Source organism: Anabrus simplex, chromosome 2 (assembly GCF_040414725.1).
Source record: "Anabrus simplex isolate iqAnaSimp1 chromosome 2, ASM4041472v1, whole genome shotgun sequence".
NCBI classification, from domain to species: Eukaryota; Metazoa; Arthropoda; class Insecta; order Orthoptera; family Tettigoniidae; genus Anabrus; species Anabrus simplex.
The window spans coordinates 1,000,098,901-1,000,117,254 of record NC_090266.1 but is presented as its reverse complement, the minus strand read 5'-3'; the positions used below and the strand labels follow the sequence as shown (position 1 = coordinate 1,000,117,254).

At 38.5% G+C, this 18,354-nt stretch overlaps 1 protein-coding gene across 4 annotated transcripts in view; it reads left to right on the top strand.

The window, feature by feature from the left end:
- The window catches only part of LOC136864624 (MOB kinase activator-like 4), a 254,865-nt gene that overhangs the window by 104,805 nt on the left and 131,706 nt on the right, over positions 1-18,354 (top strand). For 3 of the 4 annotated variants that reach the window (XM_067141862.2, XM_067141865.2, XM_067141864.2), the window contains exon 4: positions 5,631-5,742. In XM_067141862.2, coding sequence (XP_066997963.1) covers positions 5,631-5,742 — 112 coding nt within the window. Of the gene's footprint in view, positions 1-5,630; positions 5,743-9,013; positions 9,612-18,354 lie in introns of those variants that run through there. The other variant, XM_067141863.2, reaches the window with a different exon arrangement.

Genomic DNA, 18,354 nt, shown 5'->3' with positions numbered 1-18,354 from the left:
ATGTACATTTACTCTATAGAAATATAATAACAACCTAATATTAATAACAGGAACAACAGTGTTCTTCAGCTGTACAGTAAAATGCCAATGTTACTAGCCTACCTGTCAAACAACCTATTATACGTCACCAATCACTTGAAACAATCAGCAGTATTCAACAGGCAATCTCTGCATGTAGTTTTAAATGTTGATATTGAGTTTGAGTTCCTGACAGCAGCTGGAAGTGAATTCCAAAGTCGTGGCCCAGCCACAACCAAGGATCTATTATACAATGCGGATCAGATATAAACGCGAATTTGAATGTACCACTGCTGTTAGTAACAATTCTGAGGCAGGGCTTTAATAGGATGTTGGTGGGGGTGTCTGGAGAAGGGGTTTGCATGCGCAAACGATGGTAAGAGAGCTGGTCTGCTTCAGTATGCCATCAATGAGCAAGAGGTGCACACATCTGTTGCGCAACACATCAGTATCAAATTTCTCGCAAAAGAGGGCTCCAAAATCTTCCAAAATTTTGAGAAGGCTCCGTGCACAGTTTGGGGAAGAAGCACTTATGTGGACTGAGCGTATGAGTGGGCTAAAAAATTTGTCACAGGAAGAGAAGCTGTGAGAAATGAACCTCATGAGAGGAGACCACAGGCAAGCATCACTGCAGATAACATTGTTGCCATTCGTGACATTATTGATGAAGATCAGCAAATAAAAATGTTGCAATTTGTTTTAGCTGTGGGAATAATTTACGGAAGTGTTCAAACCATCATCCAAGATGAATTTTATTTCAGAAAATTGTCTGCCAGGTTGGTTCCTCGTCTCCTCACCAGGAACAAAAAACTTCACGCCAGGAAGTTTGTCAGAGACTCCTGCGCCGCTGTGCGGATGAAGGAGAGAATTTCTTGGGTCTTATTGTGACTGCTGATGAAACTTGGTGCATCATTACACCCCAGAGTCAAAGCAAGCAAGCAAGCAAGCAAGCATGGAGTGGCTGCGAAGAGACGAAGCAGGTCCGGCCAAGGCCAGATCACGCTTATCTCCTGGAAAGGTGCTTGCAACCATTTTCTGGGCCACTGTGGACATTTTGCTTTTGGATTTTTTTGCACAAAAAAAGGACAATTAATGCAGCCTATTACTGTCGCATTTTGGATGAAGCAAAAGCTGCGTATAGCAACAAGCGACACCAGCAACCGATCCAAAACGTCATTCTTCTCCACGACAATGCAAGGTCGCATACTGCTGCGTTAACACGAGAAAAACTGGAGGAAATTCACTGGACACCTCTGGAGCACCCTCCGTATAGTCCAGCTTTATCGCCCTGCACTTCTATTTGTTAGGACCACTCAGACAAGACCTATTCTCATGGAAAATTGTATAGACACCCATGTCAATACGTTAATAAAATGTTTATCCTTTGTCCCACATAGAAACTTGCTACACCGAAATTTAGCTTATTTTTATTGTACATTTAATTATGTGGAGTAGACATTTTTATCGTACCCAGTTAAAATTCTAACGCAGGCTGAACAAAAAACTGCCGATATTTTTTTCCATTTCCAACAGAGTGCTGACTTTGTGAAAATTCATGACTTTAAGAGCATTGATCTGATCGTTACCAAATTTAAATAAGTCTTAAAGTAATTTATTGTTGAACTATACACCAAGTTTTTATTTTGTCTGATATTTGTGAAAATGGTTGTTGTACATTTTGTGAAACAACATTTTCTCATTACTGGGTGATCATAGCCGTAAAAAGTTTGGCTTGTTATGAAGCTCATGAGAATGTCGGGATAAAATTGAAACTGCTTTTTGCCTGCATGCAATTGTTGATTTTATATTGATTTATATTTGAGTGGTTTTGAGAGAAGCTCTCCTCCACTACTCAGCGAAATGCTGATTGGGTATGCACTATTTAAAATAAAGCCCCTTATTTTTTAGAATTTGCTTTACGTCGCACCAACACAGATAGGTCTTATGGCAACGATGGGATAGGAAAGGTCTAGGAGTGAGAAGGAAGCGGCTGTGGTCTTTGCATTTGCCTGGTGTGAAAATGAGAAACCACAGAAAACCATCTTCAGGGCTACCGACGGTGGGGTTCGAACCCCCCTATCTCCCGGATGCAAGCTCACAGCTGCGCGCCCCTAAGTGCATGGCCACTCGCCCGGTATAAAGCGCTATAGTCGCCAAAAAAAATTTTTTTAAACTGATCATTTCAAGATATTCCAGATTAATTTATACTGCACTCAATATAAACAGTCGGTTTAATTTCCTATATTTATTCATTCAAAGAAAACTGACACATTATAATTTTTGTTACAATTTACAAAGGTACAAGCCTGTTATTCATGAAGCAGAAAGTAATGTAATTACATAATTCAGCAAGTTTACTGCTTGATTTTGCACAGTATTGTAGTGTTGTGTGACTTTCTCTGTTCCCTGAATTTCTGAATATAGTATTTTAAATTTAACAGGTGTTCGATGATAATAGCTTACCTCTAAATGGCAAAGAGGGAGTTTCATCATGAGTGAGGACATAGATATTTACTGTCCAAGACTGAAGTACAACAGCAATGTAAAAATAGCTACCAGATAGATAATACAGTATGCCTTCCAAATAAATAACCTAACTGATGTTATTCCGGGTAAGCATGATCGGATTGTTAGTGAGTTTATCCAATAATTTAAATCCAAACAACCACAAGCCATAGATAATCCACAGTACCTCTGTATTATATTAGAAATGTTTCTAAACCACCTCAGATGTTAGGCCCCTTTAAACAAGAAGCATCAAACCACCTCTTGAAATTTAATAGTGAAAATTGTAGTTCATTACGTACATTATAAAAATATTTGAGGTTATAGGCCTATCTCTTCATTGTATCCGGTCAAAATACATATACTGCAATGAACGTAAGTAATTTATTTCTTCCAACGTAAGTTGAAAATGATGTGGATTTCTGCCCTCTTTCTTTCATTATTTTCTACCTCCATTTCAAACTCGGGTATCACCTCGGTGATCGAGAGTGACTGGGAGAATTTTGCCCAACTTCCACGGCCTGTGACGTAGCTACAACGTCACTGTCAATGAATAGCGTACGTGTATTGCCTGCCTGTCCGCCTGCTTACAGTGCCGGGTGTCCGCGGGAAGGAATGCCCAGCGTGAGCACCTCTGATCTATATCATAGATTTTGTAAAGGTGTTGGAAATTCATGTAACAGATTTGCGAAACTTTAATAATACTTTTTTTTCCTATCATCATCATCATCATCATCATCATCATCATCATCATCATCATCATCATCGTTGACCAACTCCAGTTTCCCAGGTGTGGTATACGAGCCCCTTCCATTTTGTTCTGTACATGAACCATTCTTCGTTCACAATCCGCTTCCAATCCTGACCTCTCTCCTCTACATCCTTCTTCACTAAGTCTGTCTATTTTTCTGTAGGCCTGCCCACTGGTCTCTTTCCCCTGATTTCTCTTTCATACTCCTTTCTTGCAGACCTGTTGGCACTCATTGTTTTCACATGACCAAACCACTTCAGTCTTGCCTTTTGAATCTTCTGGAGTAAGGAGTTTCTAGTCCTACGTCTTCTGACTTTTTCATTCCTGATTTTATTCCTCTTGGTCTTCTGGATCATTGTGCGTAGGAACTTCATTTCTGCTGCTTGGAGTTTTGAGTTGTCCTTTCTTGTTAATGTAGCGGTTTCCAGGCTGTATGTGAGGATAGGGGTATAGTATGATTTATACAGTGTCATCTTGGTTATGAGTGGTACTTGTTTATCCCATAGTAGCTGTCTTACTTGGAGGTAAAAATGTATTGCTTTGCTGATTAGACTATTTACTTCATATTTAGCTAAGTTATCCTTGGACATTATACTACCCAAGTACTTAAATTCTGTGACACTGTCCAGCTTAGTGCCATTTAGCATGATTTCTGGCTGATTGTCACCCTTCTGTACCTTCAACACCACCGTTTTAGCCTTGTTGATGTTTAATCCATATCTCTGAAACTCCTGACTCCACCCCTGCAGTCTCTCTTCTACATCTTTCTCTTTTTCTACATCTTTTTCCTAAATGCACTAAATTTCTATTCAGGGCTTGATACAATACTAGTTGTAAATGAGACTTAATATTGTTAATAATAATAATAATAATAATAATAATAATAATAATAATAATAATAATAATAATAATGCTATTGGTTTTACGTCCCACTAACTACTTTCACGGTTTTCGGAGATGCCGAGGTGGCAGAGTTTTGTCGCGCAGGAATTCTTTTACGTACCAGTATATCTGCCAACACGAGGCTGACGTATTTGAACACCTACAGATACCACCAGGCTGAGCCAGAATCAAAGCTGCCAAGTTGGGCTCAGAAAGCCAGTGCTCTACCGTCCAAGCTGTTCAGTCTGGCTCTTTAACATAACTTTATTACTTACAGTTTCTTTAAGCTTTAAGCCTTGTAGTCTCCTATGCTTGTGATACACCATGCCTAATGCCTCTTACTTTTTGAAAATAAGTCCTGACACCTGTGTTTTTGAGGTGGTCGTAGGTCTTACAGTATGTTGCATTTTGCTTTTGATCTCCTCTATATTTTGTCAACAGTTATGTATTATAATGCAGCTTGCAGATCTATTTTTTCATATTTCAGGCTGCCTCCCATGCTCGCCTGCCCTTCTCCCTCTCATGGCCTGAAACTTCAAAGTTGAATACTTTACAGTATTTTCCGATCTTGTGGATCAAGTTTATTGTTGACAGTGCCTTTCCACTAAAAGCCTTAAAGCAATCAACATGATGTTGATGTTCAACAGACTTGTGCAAACACTTTTTTTTTCTTGAGGTAATACTTTCCCTTACTTTTTTCTTTACCATTTGGTTGAACAAGCAGTCCTTGAGTGATCTTAACTTTGCTCTTTTTGGTCATCGGCCAATTAACTCTTTAAAATTCTGTAGAAATACAGTAGTTCTCCTTGAATTACATTATAAACTTCCTTGATGTGATCATTGTGTGTTACCAAGCAAGTTTCTACATGGTTTAGGTCACATAGCTGTGAGCTTTCATGTGGGAGATAGTGTATTTGAACCTCACTGCCGGCAGCCCTGAAGATGGTTTTCCGTAGTTTCCCCATTTTCTCACTAGGCAAATGCTGGAGCTGTACTTCAATTAAAGACATAGTGCTTCCTTCCCAGTCCTAGCCCTGTTCTAACCCATCGTCAGCGCAAGACCCATCTGAGTTAGTAGAGTGTAAAATAAATAATAAAAGAAAATCATTGCATGTTGACATTGAAGAGCATTAAGGTCTGGTTTCTTCTTCCCAATGTTGTGTTTGCTTGCATAGGTCAGAACTGCCTATGGCTCAATATTGGGTTCATAGAGTTCTCCCAATATTTTACCGAAGTATTTGGAATGTCTTTGTGACGTAGAATTTTATCCTGGATTTGTCAAGTCCTGAAAACTATACCATATGGATATAATAAATTTACACAGAGTGTAATTACTCGAAACATTCCTATCAATGGATGTTTCCATAAAGAGAAAGGAAGGAAAGAAGAAAGAGAGAGACAGAGAGAGAATTTTTGTGTTTTGTGATAGAAATTAATCCATTAATTTACTGGCTTCTTTCACATTGTCTTTCAGAGTTAGCATCAAAGAATCCTCTGTTGCAAAGCTGGGATCTGTTTGCCGAAGAGTGTACAGAATTTTCTCGCATGCCTACTTTCATCACAGGAAGATTTTTGATGAATTTGAAGTGAGTACTGTATTTTATTTTAGAAAAAATATGTTCCAAATTTTGCCACTGAAAAGAAATATTTTTTAAAAATTATTAAATTAGCTGTGTGTTGCCTTTATCAGGTACATCATAGTACTCAGGTTTTTAAAAATTGCTTTGCAGCATTATGTATTTTGTGACAAAGTGTCACACGTGGACCTGTTTCCAGGAAACTCTCTCTGTGATAGATCATGTATGCATTTTATAATCAATTGATGGAAACTTATTTTGGTGCTGCCCTCCACGTCACCATTTCCTATGCTGTATCAGGCACTTGGGGTTAAATAATGGTAAGCCACATTAAGTAAATTTTATGGGAGAGACATCTGATGGTAAAAAAAAAAAAAAAAAAAAAAAAAAAAACAGGTATTTTGTTTTTGTGCAATACACAGCAACAGAGCATGTGCTGCCATGTCTTAGTTTCTTCAAACACTACTCCGTCAGTGGCTTAACATTATCTAGACCCAAACTGTGACAAGAATAATCGATATTGACTGATGATCAAATACTTGTGAAGTAGACGCTGTGTATTATAGAACTTGAATCAAGACATGCAGACAGCTTTGAAAGATTATTTAAAAGAAAACTATTACAAAACTGTAATGTAAAGAAACAGCACTGAACTTAGGTGAACTGAGTGAGTGACAATTCACCAGAATGTATTTTTAAATGATAAAATGGCAGACGTCCTTAAGTGGGATGTAACCGAGAATGCATTGCTGGCTTTAAAAGTTCACTGAGTCCACAATGTAAGACATAGAAAGCTGAAACCTTGCAGTTTTGTTCATAAATGTGTGGACTGCTATGTAGCAAACATTAGCCATCTTGGTTGGAAAAATGGCACCAGTACAGTCAGTTAAATAAGTTTATTCCATCCTCTTGTTTAGATACATTTGACAACTTAACTGCAAAAGATATTGGGATGATTTACAAGTTTAAATATATGTCATTGTCTCTAACTGTATGAAGAGTTATGAAAATAATGAGAAATTTATTTATGGTAATTTGAATCTAGTGTGCTGTAAACCATAGTAAAAATGTCAATGTAAGTGCATGAAAATTGTACAGATGATTGAATAGAAGCATAACACTTCATAAATATGTGTACCATCACTTAATAAACAGTCACTGAGAAGTTTTATGTTTTAGTCCTCAGAATTTCTGAGAAAATTGTACCTATGCAGTGGAAATATTGAAGTCAAGGAAGCAGCATTTGAAAGTTGATGTTCTCTTACTCACATCCTAGGTACTTTGCCTCCGAAATGCCACTGCAGTGATATCCGTGGTCTTCATCATCATCATCATCATCTTCTTGTGCTCTCCTTCTGGACCTTTTCTCCGTGGTGCCCTGTTTTCCAGATGAGTTTTTGATACTTCATCCTTTTCAGTCATTTGCTGATAATTTCCTGGGGGGAGTATGTAGGGAAAACACCAGGATCAATTTCTAACCTTCTTAAGGATTTCAGTTCTACCCCTGTTCTCTTCATCAAAATACAGAGCAGCATCATACACTGCTACATTCAACACCTTCAAACCATAAGGTGTTGTTTTTGGACATCTCAAAACAAAAAAGTCATCTCCGTATAGAACATGAAGGCCCTTGGAGGGGTGGAAGGTAAAGGCTTCCACCTTGGCACTTTATGGGGTAGAGTGGTTAGCTCTACGCCCGGCTGCCTTTGCTCCCCAGGAATTAACCTGGTACTAATTTTTATTGGACATCTCAACCAAACCAAATTATTAAAACTCTCATTATTGTTCCGAGTTTTACCATGCAAACAACGTTTGAGTTCTCGATCTGCAAGAATCCTAAGTATGGGCTTGATGGTTAGCATCACAGCCTCTGGAAATGAAATATTGTGCTTATAGGTCAGGCTATCCCTTCTTTGGGACACAGATTGTGCACTGGATTTCTGTCAGTGGATATTTGATGAGAAAATATAGCCCAACCACCATTTTTCATAGCATCAACACTGCTGTTGTTTTCTCTAATTGCATTTCCTTCTTAGTAAGTCTCCCTCTCCCACCAAGAGGTTTCACATCTTCTATTTTTTGCCTACACTCTCTTTCAGTAAACAACACTTTTCTGGACATGACCCACACATTCTAACTTGGTCACCTCACAGTCATATGGTCTACTTCAACAACAGATTTAAAAGATTAGAATCACCATCACCTAGGTAATAAGTGTATCTAACACTACACATGCTTTGTGAGCAACAGAACATTTTTATTACTGAAGCTGGCTCCATACAATCATTTGATCCTCTGTAATTTTTTAAACAAACATGCCAGTGTTTTCTTGCTAGGTATTCTTTGATTCAGTATTTTCTAGTTTCTGCCTGCTAACAGAGCACTCATGACAATATTTAGACATTGTCTCAATATCTATAATATTCCTTGAATCAATGCTGATGATGGAGAGAAGTGTGCCCTCGCTTCATCCATGAACCATTGACTGAAACCTGGAACCTCACTCTCCTTCTCTAACACCTGTACTTCATTTCTGTTTTCACAACAATCTGCTTCACAGCCATTGCCATGATTTCCTTGGACACATCACTGACATCTTTCAAAATATGTTTGTTTATTTTATCAAACCTTGCAATGGGTAGTGGCATATTCATCACACCACAAAGTATATTACAAGCTTCCCTACCTTTTCCTATACATCTCATACCATCAGTACTCTCTGTAATTACAGTCATAAATACCAGAGGATGTCTTTGAAAGTGTCTCATGTGATGAACTGTCATTTCACAGGGAAAACCTACTTTCTTCTCTTCTACAACACTGAGGCACATTGAGTTTGTACCATTCACACAAACATGAAACACTAATAGCTTGTGACAAAATTTTAAGATCAACCTGTCTTCTTCTTCTTCTTCTTCTTCTTCTTCTTCTTCTTCTTCTTCTTCTTCTTCTTCTTCTTCGTTTATGACCACATAGGATCACTTTAGTCAGTCCGTCGTTCAGGTCTCTTTGAAGGGATTGTTCGGGCTTTGCGGTCCTCCCAGTACTTCTTCAGGCGCTCCGATCTTCGTGCCCTTTCCTCAGTTGAAAATGTGCGTGTTGTTGGTTTGTTTTGTGTAAGGGTAAAGCGGAGGTTTGTATTCTTGAGTTTTGTATTCAATTTTATCTTATTTGTGGTGTCTTCTGTTGTAAGGCTTATTTCCTTCAGATCCTCTCTTACTTCTCTGATCCATTTACATCCTGTTGTGGTATTTTTTGAGACGAGATTGTGTTGTACTAGTTGTTTCAGAAGTCTCGAGTCCTGCATCCTCATGATATGTCCAAAGAATCCCAGTCTCCTCTTACGCATAGTATCTGTAATGGGTTAGTTACCATGGACATACAACTGTCGCCGTAAAAGATATGATGAGGAAAGGAAAAACCGATCTTGAGATAATTCCCGGAGGACTCACTTCTATTCTACAGCCGTTGGATGTGTGTGTGAACCGGCCTTTCAAAACTGCAGTGAAACAGTTGTACACCGAATGGATGTCTGATGGTGATCACGTGTTAACACCAGCCGGACGAGTGATGATGGTGATGATGATGATGATAGTTGTTTAAAAGGGCCTAACATCGAAGGTCATCGGCCCCTTCCGGACGAGTGAAGAGGCCTGAAGTGGGACTAATATGCAGCTGGATCAAGACCGCATGGGTGCACATTCCCAATGATCTAGTGTCCAAAACTTTAAGAAATGTGGAATTTCAAATTAAGTGGACGGTAGTGAGGACGACTATTTGTGGAAAGATGCCAGCAATGAAAGTTCCTATGGTGAAACTTCAGATAACGATGGTGAATTGTGAATGATCGGAGTATTGGACCGATTTTATTTACAATTTTTGTGATGATTTTATTAATTGTAGGCTGTTTGAATTTATATTTGTGGTATATTTGAAGAAAATTAAATAGGTATGTAAGTTATTCAATTTTTTTCCCGTATTTTGCCATCTCAAATTTAGGGTGCGGGTCTTATTCGGTGGCGGGCGGTATTCGGGACTATACGGTATATATTTACATAGTTTTGTCATCCTATTTGCAGATTACATGGACATTTCCTTGGCAGTACTCAATTAGCACCATACACACGATAAAATGTAACATGCCACTTACCTCCTAATGTCACTATATAGGCGACTACAACAGAGTTTTAAGAAATGAGTTTATCTCAGGATTGAAAATTTAGAGATTTTAACTACACAGCTAGATTTTAAAATTTCAAGACAGGAGATTATATCTCAAGCAATATTCAAACTATGTTTTACTTGTGTATAATTAGGATTAAAATGATACCCATTGTACCAATGTTCAATAACTTTCGCTTATAATATTACTGGATTGTGAAAGTTATGTATTTTAATATTTAAATCCACTGAAGATGACTCTAAGTACGGGTCGAAACGTGTATGGTAATACAAAAAAAAAAGACAGACATCTTTATCGATGAAGTATATTATAATGTATTGAATAGGAGGATTCAATTAGATGTTTATATTGTGCAGTTGAGACTCTCAGTATGGAATGAAGTTAATATCATGCAATATTTGGATCTGACATGACACCTATGAACAAGACATCATCAGTGTGTTCTCTAGCCGCTGATAGTTTTGGACCAACTAAAACCACTCCTCCTTCATCTTCATTGGCTACCTGATCACCTCATAGTAGCAATCTTTTCGCTAGTTTAGAATTTGGTAACCTGGGTGACGTTCATTGATTTCTGGCCATTGTTCAGTTTCATTCACATTTACATTATCACCAGCCTGCTTCAAAATTTCACGAAAGAAACAGGTTCCTAAACCTCTAAAATCATACTTCTGTTCAATAATGTCCAGACATTAGCTAATATTTTTGTCTTCATCTTCCTCCACACAATTACAAAATTAAAAATGGCAGACTTACCGTATTTGCTCGCACATAACTCGCACTTTTTTGACCAAAAATAAGTGTGAACATTTTCTGTGTGTGATGCATGCTGGAATTTCTGTGCGAAAGATCGTATTCCCAAAAAAACATAAAATTTGCATTAGGCTATTGAAGCAAGAAAACTGCAATACTTATATAGTTGGTCCGTTATTGGACATAATAAATTTCAGGTTCCCTATGGGCATCAACTTCTATATCATACTTTACCCTATCCATTGTCACTGCCTTCAATCACCGAGCTATTCTCGTGTGCATCATTCTGGTCATCATCCCATACTGTATCATCCTGACTTCCATCCAACGCATTTGTAATGACGCATAACGTTTGTTGACATGCCCGCATAACCCAATCACAAGTTCAAATGACGGCCTCTTTATTTTGCCTGCTCTCGTCTGCTCATGCTCCCCTCCTGCCATCCATTTGGCGTGCAGTTTACGTACGTTGTCCTTGAAGGGCTTGTTGACGGAAACACGTAAGGGCTGTAGACAATATGGAGTCCAACTGGAATTACGAGATCAGTTTTCATTTCCTGAAGACGTTTCTTCATGTCTTGCACCAAGTGTCCACAGGAACTGTCCCACACTAACATTGCTGGGCGTCGAAGCAGTGCCTCTGGCCGTGCTCCCCACACCGTACGGACCCAGTCCTGGACAAGAGCTGTATTATCCATCCATTCTTTCTCTTGAACCCAAACATGAAAGCTTTTGAGAAACTTCACTTTAGGTACTGTTATTTATTTTATTTTATTTTTTTTTTAAATAACGTATGGTGGCAATTTTCTTCCGTCTGCGGTTATTGCTAACATATCTGTGCCGCGGTGGGGAGGCTTGCGTGTCCCAATGATGCAGATAGCCGAGCCGCAGGTGCAACCATATCGGATGGGTATCTGTTGAGAGACCAGACTAACGAATGGTTCATCGAAAGGGGGGTAGCAGCCTTTTGGTAGTTGCAAGGGCGGCAGTGTAGATGATTGACTGATACGGCCTTGTAATAATACTCAACATGGCTTAGCTGTGTTGATACTGCTACACGGCTGAAAGCAACGGGAAACTACAGCCGTAACCACCTCCCGAGGACATGCAGCTCTCTCTGTATGAATGATGTACTGATGATGGCTTCCTCCCGGGTAAAATATTCCGGAGGTAAACTAGTCCCCCATTCGGATCTCCGGGTGGGGACTACACGAGAGGGGGCGATCATCAGGAAGATGGATACTGACATTCTGCGAGTCGGAGCGTGGAATGTTAGAAGTTTGAATCGTTGTGGTAGGTTAGAGAATCTGAAAAGGGAGATGGATAGGCTAAAGTTAGATGTAGTTGGTATAAGTGAAGTACGTTGGCAGGAAGAACAGGATTTTTGGTCAGGCGACTACCGAATTATCAACACGAAATCAAACAGGGGTAATGCAGGAGTTGGCTTAATAATGAATAAGAAAATAGGGCAGCGGATAAGCTACTACGACCAGCATAGTGAAAGAATTATTGTCACCAAGATAGACACCAAACCAATGCCCACCACAATAGTGCAGGTCTATATGCCTACTAGTTCAGCGGATGATGAAGAAATTGAAAGAATATATGAGGAGATAGAAGATTTAATACAATATGTCAAAGGTGACGAGAATCTAATTGTGATGGGAGACTGGAACGCAGTGGTAGGCCAAGGAAGAGAAGGTAGCACAGTAGGAGAATTTGGATTGGGACAAAGGAACGAAAGAGGAAGTCGGCTGGTTGAATTCTGCACTGACCATAATTTAGTCCTCGCCAATACTTGGTTCAAACACCACAAACGACGGCTGTATACGTGGACGAGACCTGGAGACACTGGAAGGTATCAAATAGACTTCATTATGATTAGGCAGAGATTCAGAAACCAGGTGTTGGATTGCAAAACTTTCCCAGGAGCAGACGTGGACTCTGACCACAACTTGTTGGTCATGAAATGCCATCTGAAGTTGAAGAAATTGAAGAAAGGAAAGAATGCAAAAAGATGGGATCTAGACAAGTTGAAAGAAAAGAGTGTGATGTATCGTTTCAAGGAACATGTTGCACAAGGACTAATTGAAAAGGCCGAAGGAAACACAGTAGAGGAAGAGTGGAGAGTCATGAAAAATGAAGTCAGTAGGGCTGCTGAAGAAATGTTAGGAAGGAAGAAAAGATCAACTAAGAATCAGTGGATAACTCAGGAGATACTAGACCTGATTGATGAACGACGAAAATACAAGAATGCTAGAAATGAAGAGGGCAGAAAAGAATACAGGCGATTAAAGAATGAAGTGGATAGAAAGTGCAAGGTAGCTAAGGAAGAATGGCTGAAGGAGAAGTGCAAGGATGTCGAAGGCTGTATGGTCCTGGGAAAGGTAGATGCTGCATACAGGAAAATCAAGGAAACCTTTGGAGAAAGGAAATCTAGGTGCATGAATATTAAGAGCTCAGATGGAAAGCCACTTCTAGGGAAAGAAGACAAAGCAGAAAGATGGCAGGAGCATATCCAACAGTTGTATCAAGGTAACGATGTAGATAATTTCGTTCTGGAACATGAAGAGGCTGTTGATGCTGATGAAATGGGAGACCCAATTTTGAGGTCAGAGTTTGACAGAGCTGTGAGTGACCTAAATAGGAACAAGGCACCTGGAATTGATGATATTCCCTCTGAATTACTGACTGCCTTAGGAGAAACCAGCATGGTAAGGTTATTTCATTTAGTGTGCAAGATGTATGAGACAGGAGAAGTCCCATCCGATTTTCGGCAGAATGTTGTTATACCTATTCCCAAGAAAGCCGGTGCTGACAGGTGTGAAAACTACCGCACTATTAGTTTAGTATCTCATGCCTGCAAAATTTTAACACGTATTATTTACAGAAGAATGGAAAAACAAGTTGAAGCTGAGTTGGGGGAAGATCAATTTGGCTTCAGAAGAAATGTAGGAACACGTGAAGCAATCCTGACTTTACGTCTGATCTTAGAGGATCGAATCAAGAAGGACAAGCCCACGTACATGGCATTCGTAGATCTAGAAAAGGCATTCGATAATGTTGATTGGACCAGGCTATTTATGATTCTGAAGATGATAGGGATCGGATACCGAGAACGAAGAATTATCTACAACCTGTATAAAAATCAGTCTGCAGTGATAAGAATCGAGGGCTTTGAAAAAGAAGCAGCAATCCAGAAAGGAGTGAGGCAAGGCTGCAGTTTGTCCCCTCTCCTTTTCAATGTTTACATAGAACAGGCAGTAAAGGAAATCAAAGAGAAATTTGGAAAGGAAATCACAGTCCAAGGAGAGGAAATCAAAACCTTGAGATTTGCCGATGATATTGTTATTTTATCCGAGACTGCAGAAGATCTCGAGAAGTTGCTGAATGGTATGGATGAAGTTTTAGGTAAGGAGTACAAGATGAAAATAAATAAGTCCAAAACAAAAGTAATGGAGTGCAGTCGAACGAAGGTAGGTGATGTAGGAAATATTAGATTAGGAAACGAAGTCTTAAAGGAAGTAGATGAATATTGTTACTTGGGTAGTAAAATAACCAACGATGGCAGAAGTAAGGAGGACATAAAATGCAGACTAGCACAAGCCAGGAAGAATTTTCTTAAGAAAAGAAATTTGCTCACTTCAAACATTGATATCGGAATTAGAAAGATGTTTTTGAAGACTTTTGTGTGGAGCGTGGCATTGTATGGAAGTGAAACATGGACGATAACTAGCTCAGAAAGAAAGAGAATAGAAGCTTTTGAAATGTGGTGTTACAGAAGAATGCTGAAGGTGAGATGGATAGATCGAATCACGAATGAAGAGATACTGAATCGAATTGGTGAGAGAAGATCGATTTGGCTACATTTGACGAGAAGAAGAGATAGAATGATAGGACACATCTTAAGACACCCAGGACTTGTTCAGTTGGTTTTTGAAGGAAGTGTAGGTGGCAAGAACGGTAGGGGTAGACCAAGGTATGAATATGACAAACAGATTAGAGCAGATGTAGGATGCAATAGTTACGTAGAAATGAAAAGGTTAGCACAGGATAGGGTGGCATGGAGGGCTGCATCAAACCAGTCTATGGACTGATGACTCAACAACAACATCTGTGCAACGCTGTTTTTCACACCCAGTTGTATGTACAAGTAGTGATGGGATAATCGAATACAAAATAATCGCTTATTCGATTATTTCATCTTATTAGATTATTTTTTATTTGATTATTTTTCGATTATTCATTCGAATGAATGAGGCAGTCGAATAGTGAGTACTTTTTCCATTTGATTATTTTTTATTATTAATTCAAAACTCCATTCGAATGAATGAGGCAATCAAATAACAGATACTTTTCCCATTCGATTATTCATCCGAAACTCCATTTGAAACTGCATTTGAATGAATGAGGCAAAGAAATAGTGAATGCTTTCAAAATAATCGAATGAAAAGTGATTATTTTAACATTCATTCGCTCCAACCGAATGAGTGATTCTGCTTATTTTAATTTTTTGTGGCTATTTCTGCCTTGTAAGGCAGACCCTCCAATGAAGGTTGGCGGCATCTGCCATTGTAAGTATCTGCGTGTTATTGTGGTGGAGGATAGTGTTATGTGTGCTGTGTGAGTTGCAGGGATGTTGGGGACAGCACAAACGCCCAGTCCCCGAGCCAAGGGAATTAACCATTTAAGGTAAAAATCTCCATCCCAGCCAGGAATTGAACCCGGGGCCCTCTGAACTGAAAAGCACTGCACTGACCCTTCAGCCAAGGAACCGGACAGTGATTCTGCTGAAACAATCGAATGAGACATTTGAATGAACAGTTCCCTAGGAATAATTGTATTAACGATTTGTCCCGTTGTCAAGAAAATGATTAATACATTAATTGACTGAAATTGACTGTTTGAGGAAGCTTGCGTGCTAGCTCAGTGATGTAATCCCTGCCTCCTCACAAAAATGGACTAGGTTCGATAGCCGGTCATTGCATATTGGTGTTATTCGAAGTCCACATAAAATACGATGACTCGTGGCTTGCAGTCGCAAGATTGAAAGCCGCGTAATACTGGAAACTTGTCTTTTTGACTCATTGAAATGGAGTCTTTAACCACTCTCCTCCCAGTTTCGGAATACTTAAAGTTGAATTTGAACTTACAAACAGCTCATACTTCAGGATATCATTCCAAAATTATATTATCTTGTCATTATAGCAACAAATTATAAAATGTTACATAATATTTACATTTAAAAAATTAATAGTTTTTTACTGTTGTGAATATCTGCCTATTGTTTCCCAAACATAAATTGCTTTATAAAATATACATGAAATTTTAAACAAATAGTAATCAAAGAATCAAAGATGCTGTTAAACAAATTCACAGAAACAGTTAAAAATACCATATACAATTTCACAAAAATGATCAAAAAGCTGTTGAAAATAAACTCTATAAACTCGTACTTATACATGCGCTTGAAACTTCATGAAGCATAATACAAACTGTAAAACTAACTGTATCTGGATCCAAACACTTCTGCATGGAAACGGTAGATGGTATTTGTGAGAAAATAAAAATGACGGAAGAGCTACAAACAATAAAACAAGGTAGACACTTATATAAAAAGAATCATAAAACCTAAAAGATACACTTTAAGTACTTGCAAATATAAACAAAAATACATTTGAATTTCATTCAACCATACTAAAGGTAGGGAACAAATTATTGCACCTGAAAAATATGGATTTAACGTACATGTGTTGTATAGGGAGCTTGGACGGTACTAGTAACAGAGCGCTTTGGCGGAGTTCCAAGAATTAATACGGTGAGAGTGCGTTCCGCTGAAGTGAAGACTCGCGTCATAGTTACGGCAAAAAATATTGTTGCATCTTGTCGTCAAGATATGGAGTAGTGCTATGGAAGTTGTAGTACAATATGGGTTTGAGTACATACACTTCCAAAATAGTCGCAATTCAACAGTGAATAAAGCGCAGAAACTAGTTGACAGTGGCCATGTGTTACAAGTTGGAGAAAGACGAACTGTTTCCAGTTGTACACTTACTGGCTTCGTCATAAGACATACGAGTGTTAGCAAAAGCCCGTACAAGGATACAATTCAGGTAATTACGTTAGCTCATTGTTAAACATACAGTATTAAATTTTACATTTTAATTCTATGTGATTCAGTGAAGTCTGCAATACTTCGTATTACTATTACAGCAACGAAACTGTGTTGAATCAAACTGTGACTATGTGGCTAGTGCCGGAGGGCGCTGTAAACATATATGTGCCATTATACAGTACTGCAATTCTGATTCAGGATTTAGTAGGACAAATTTGCCGCAAGAATGGGGGAAACCAAATTTGAAAACAGCTGGTATGTAATATTATCGCTGTTAATTATGTAATAAATTTAAGTGCTCACAATATCATCAATACAGTGTAGATTTTATATCTTCTAAGGTCTGTAAAGTATGCAAAAGGGAAGAAGGCTGAAGATCTATTTCCCAAGAAGAGGGCAAGAACTGACAAGGGTGCTGTTATTACCATCCATGAATTGGGATAAACAGATCTAAATAATTCGCCTTGGACTGAAATGATTAGAGCGGAGCTAACAGAGTCTGAATCGGTAGCTAAAAGTTTGTATGAAGAGTTGTGCAACAATAGTGTCAGTATTAGCATAAGAACAAATTTGCTAGGCCAGAAAATACAATTAGAAGTGCGTTTCTTGACTACTCCAAGAGTAGTAAAAAATATTCGCGCTGCAGTAGTCCTATGTACACCAAATATGGCTGCCAAGGCAACAAAGGTTATACCTAATTTCATTTTTATTAAAAAGAGTAAACAAACATCGTTATTACTTATATTTATAGACATGTTAGAAACAAAGAAAAAAGTAAAAATGTATGTTTTAAATTAAACACTTGTTAAATCCTTCAACTGTGCCACACTTTTTATGCTCTGGTATCCATGAAATCCTCTGCATATGTCCAGGCGGGTGTTGGGACCACAACTTTTATCCACTTTCTCTGAAATACTTGGAGGTAGGCCTCCTACTGTGCTTGAGTTGCACTGTGTGCCTTACATCATTCCCACTAAAAACACAGGTGAATTCGAAAGTCGTTGCTTCAATCTGAAATGCTGCTTGCACTGACTTATGTAGTTTTTCACAATAAATTAATGAGTTTCCTGATTATAAGACATATGTATATTTGAGCATTTCATTCGTTCACTCGCTCTTTCAAACCGGGATACATCACATTCTCTTTTTGGTTTCTTCTTGTAGCTCTCATGCAACACAGATGGTATATATGATGGATGATTTTCAATATTACTTGGCTTTCCTCCAACAAAATGTTCACTGCAAATGACGGAGCATTTGGTGGGTTCCCATGGACTGAAATGCAGGAAAACATTTATTATTCATTATTATTATTATTGTTCCAGGGTATCTGTGGAACGCAGAGGTGATGAAAGAAGGTGCAGGCTTGAATGGGTCTAACTACTATATCAAAATTAATTTAAAACTTAAACTGAAAGTTATATTTTCAGAACTTCAAACTTAACAATTTTTCATCATAATAATGAAACACCAGGTACAGTGATGATCATAAAACAAGTCTAGGAAAAGACAAGATTAGTGGTCTTAACAAATCCTGGGCTTCAAGCCCCTCTCTTTACACTTCCTGAGC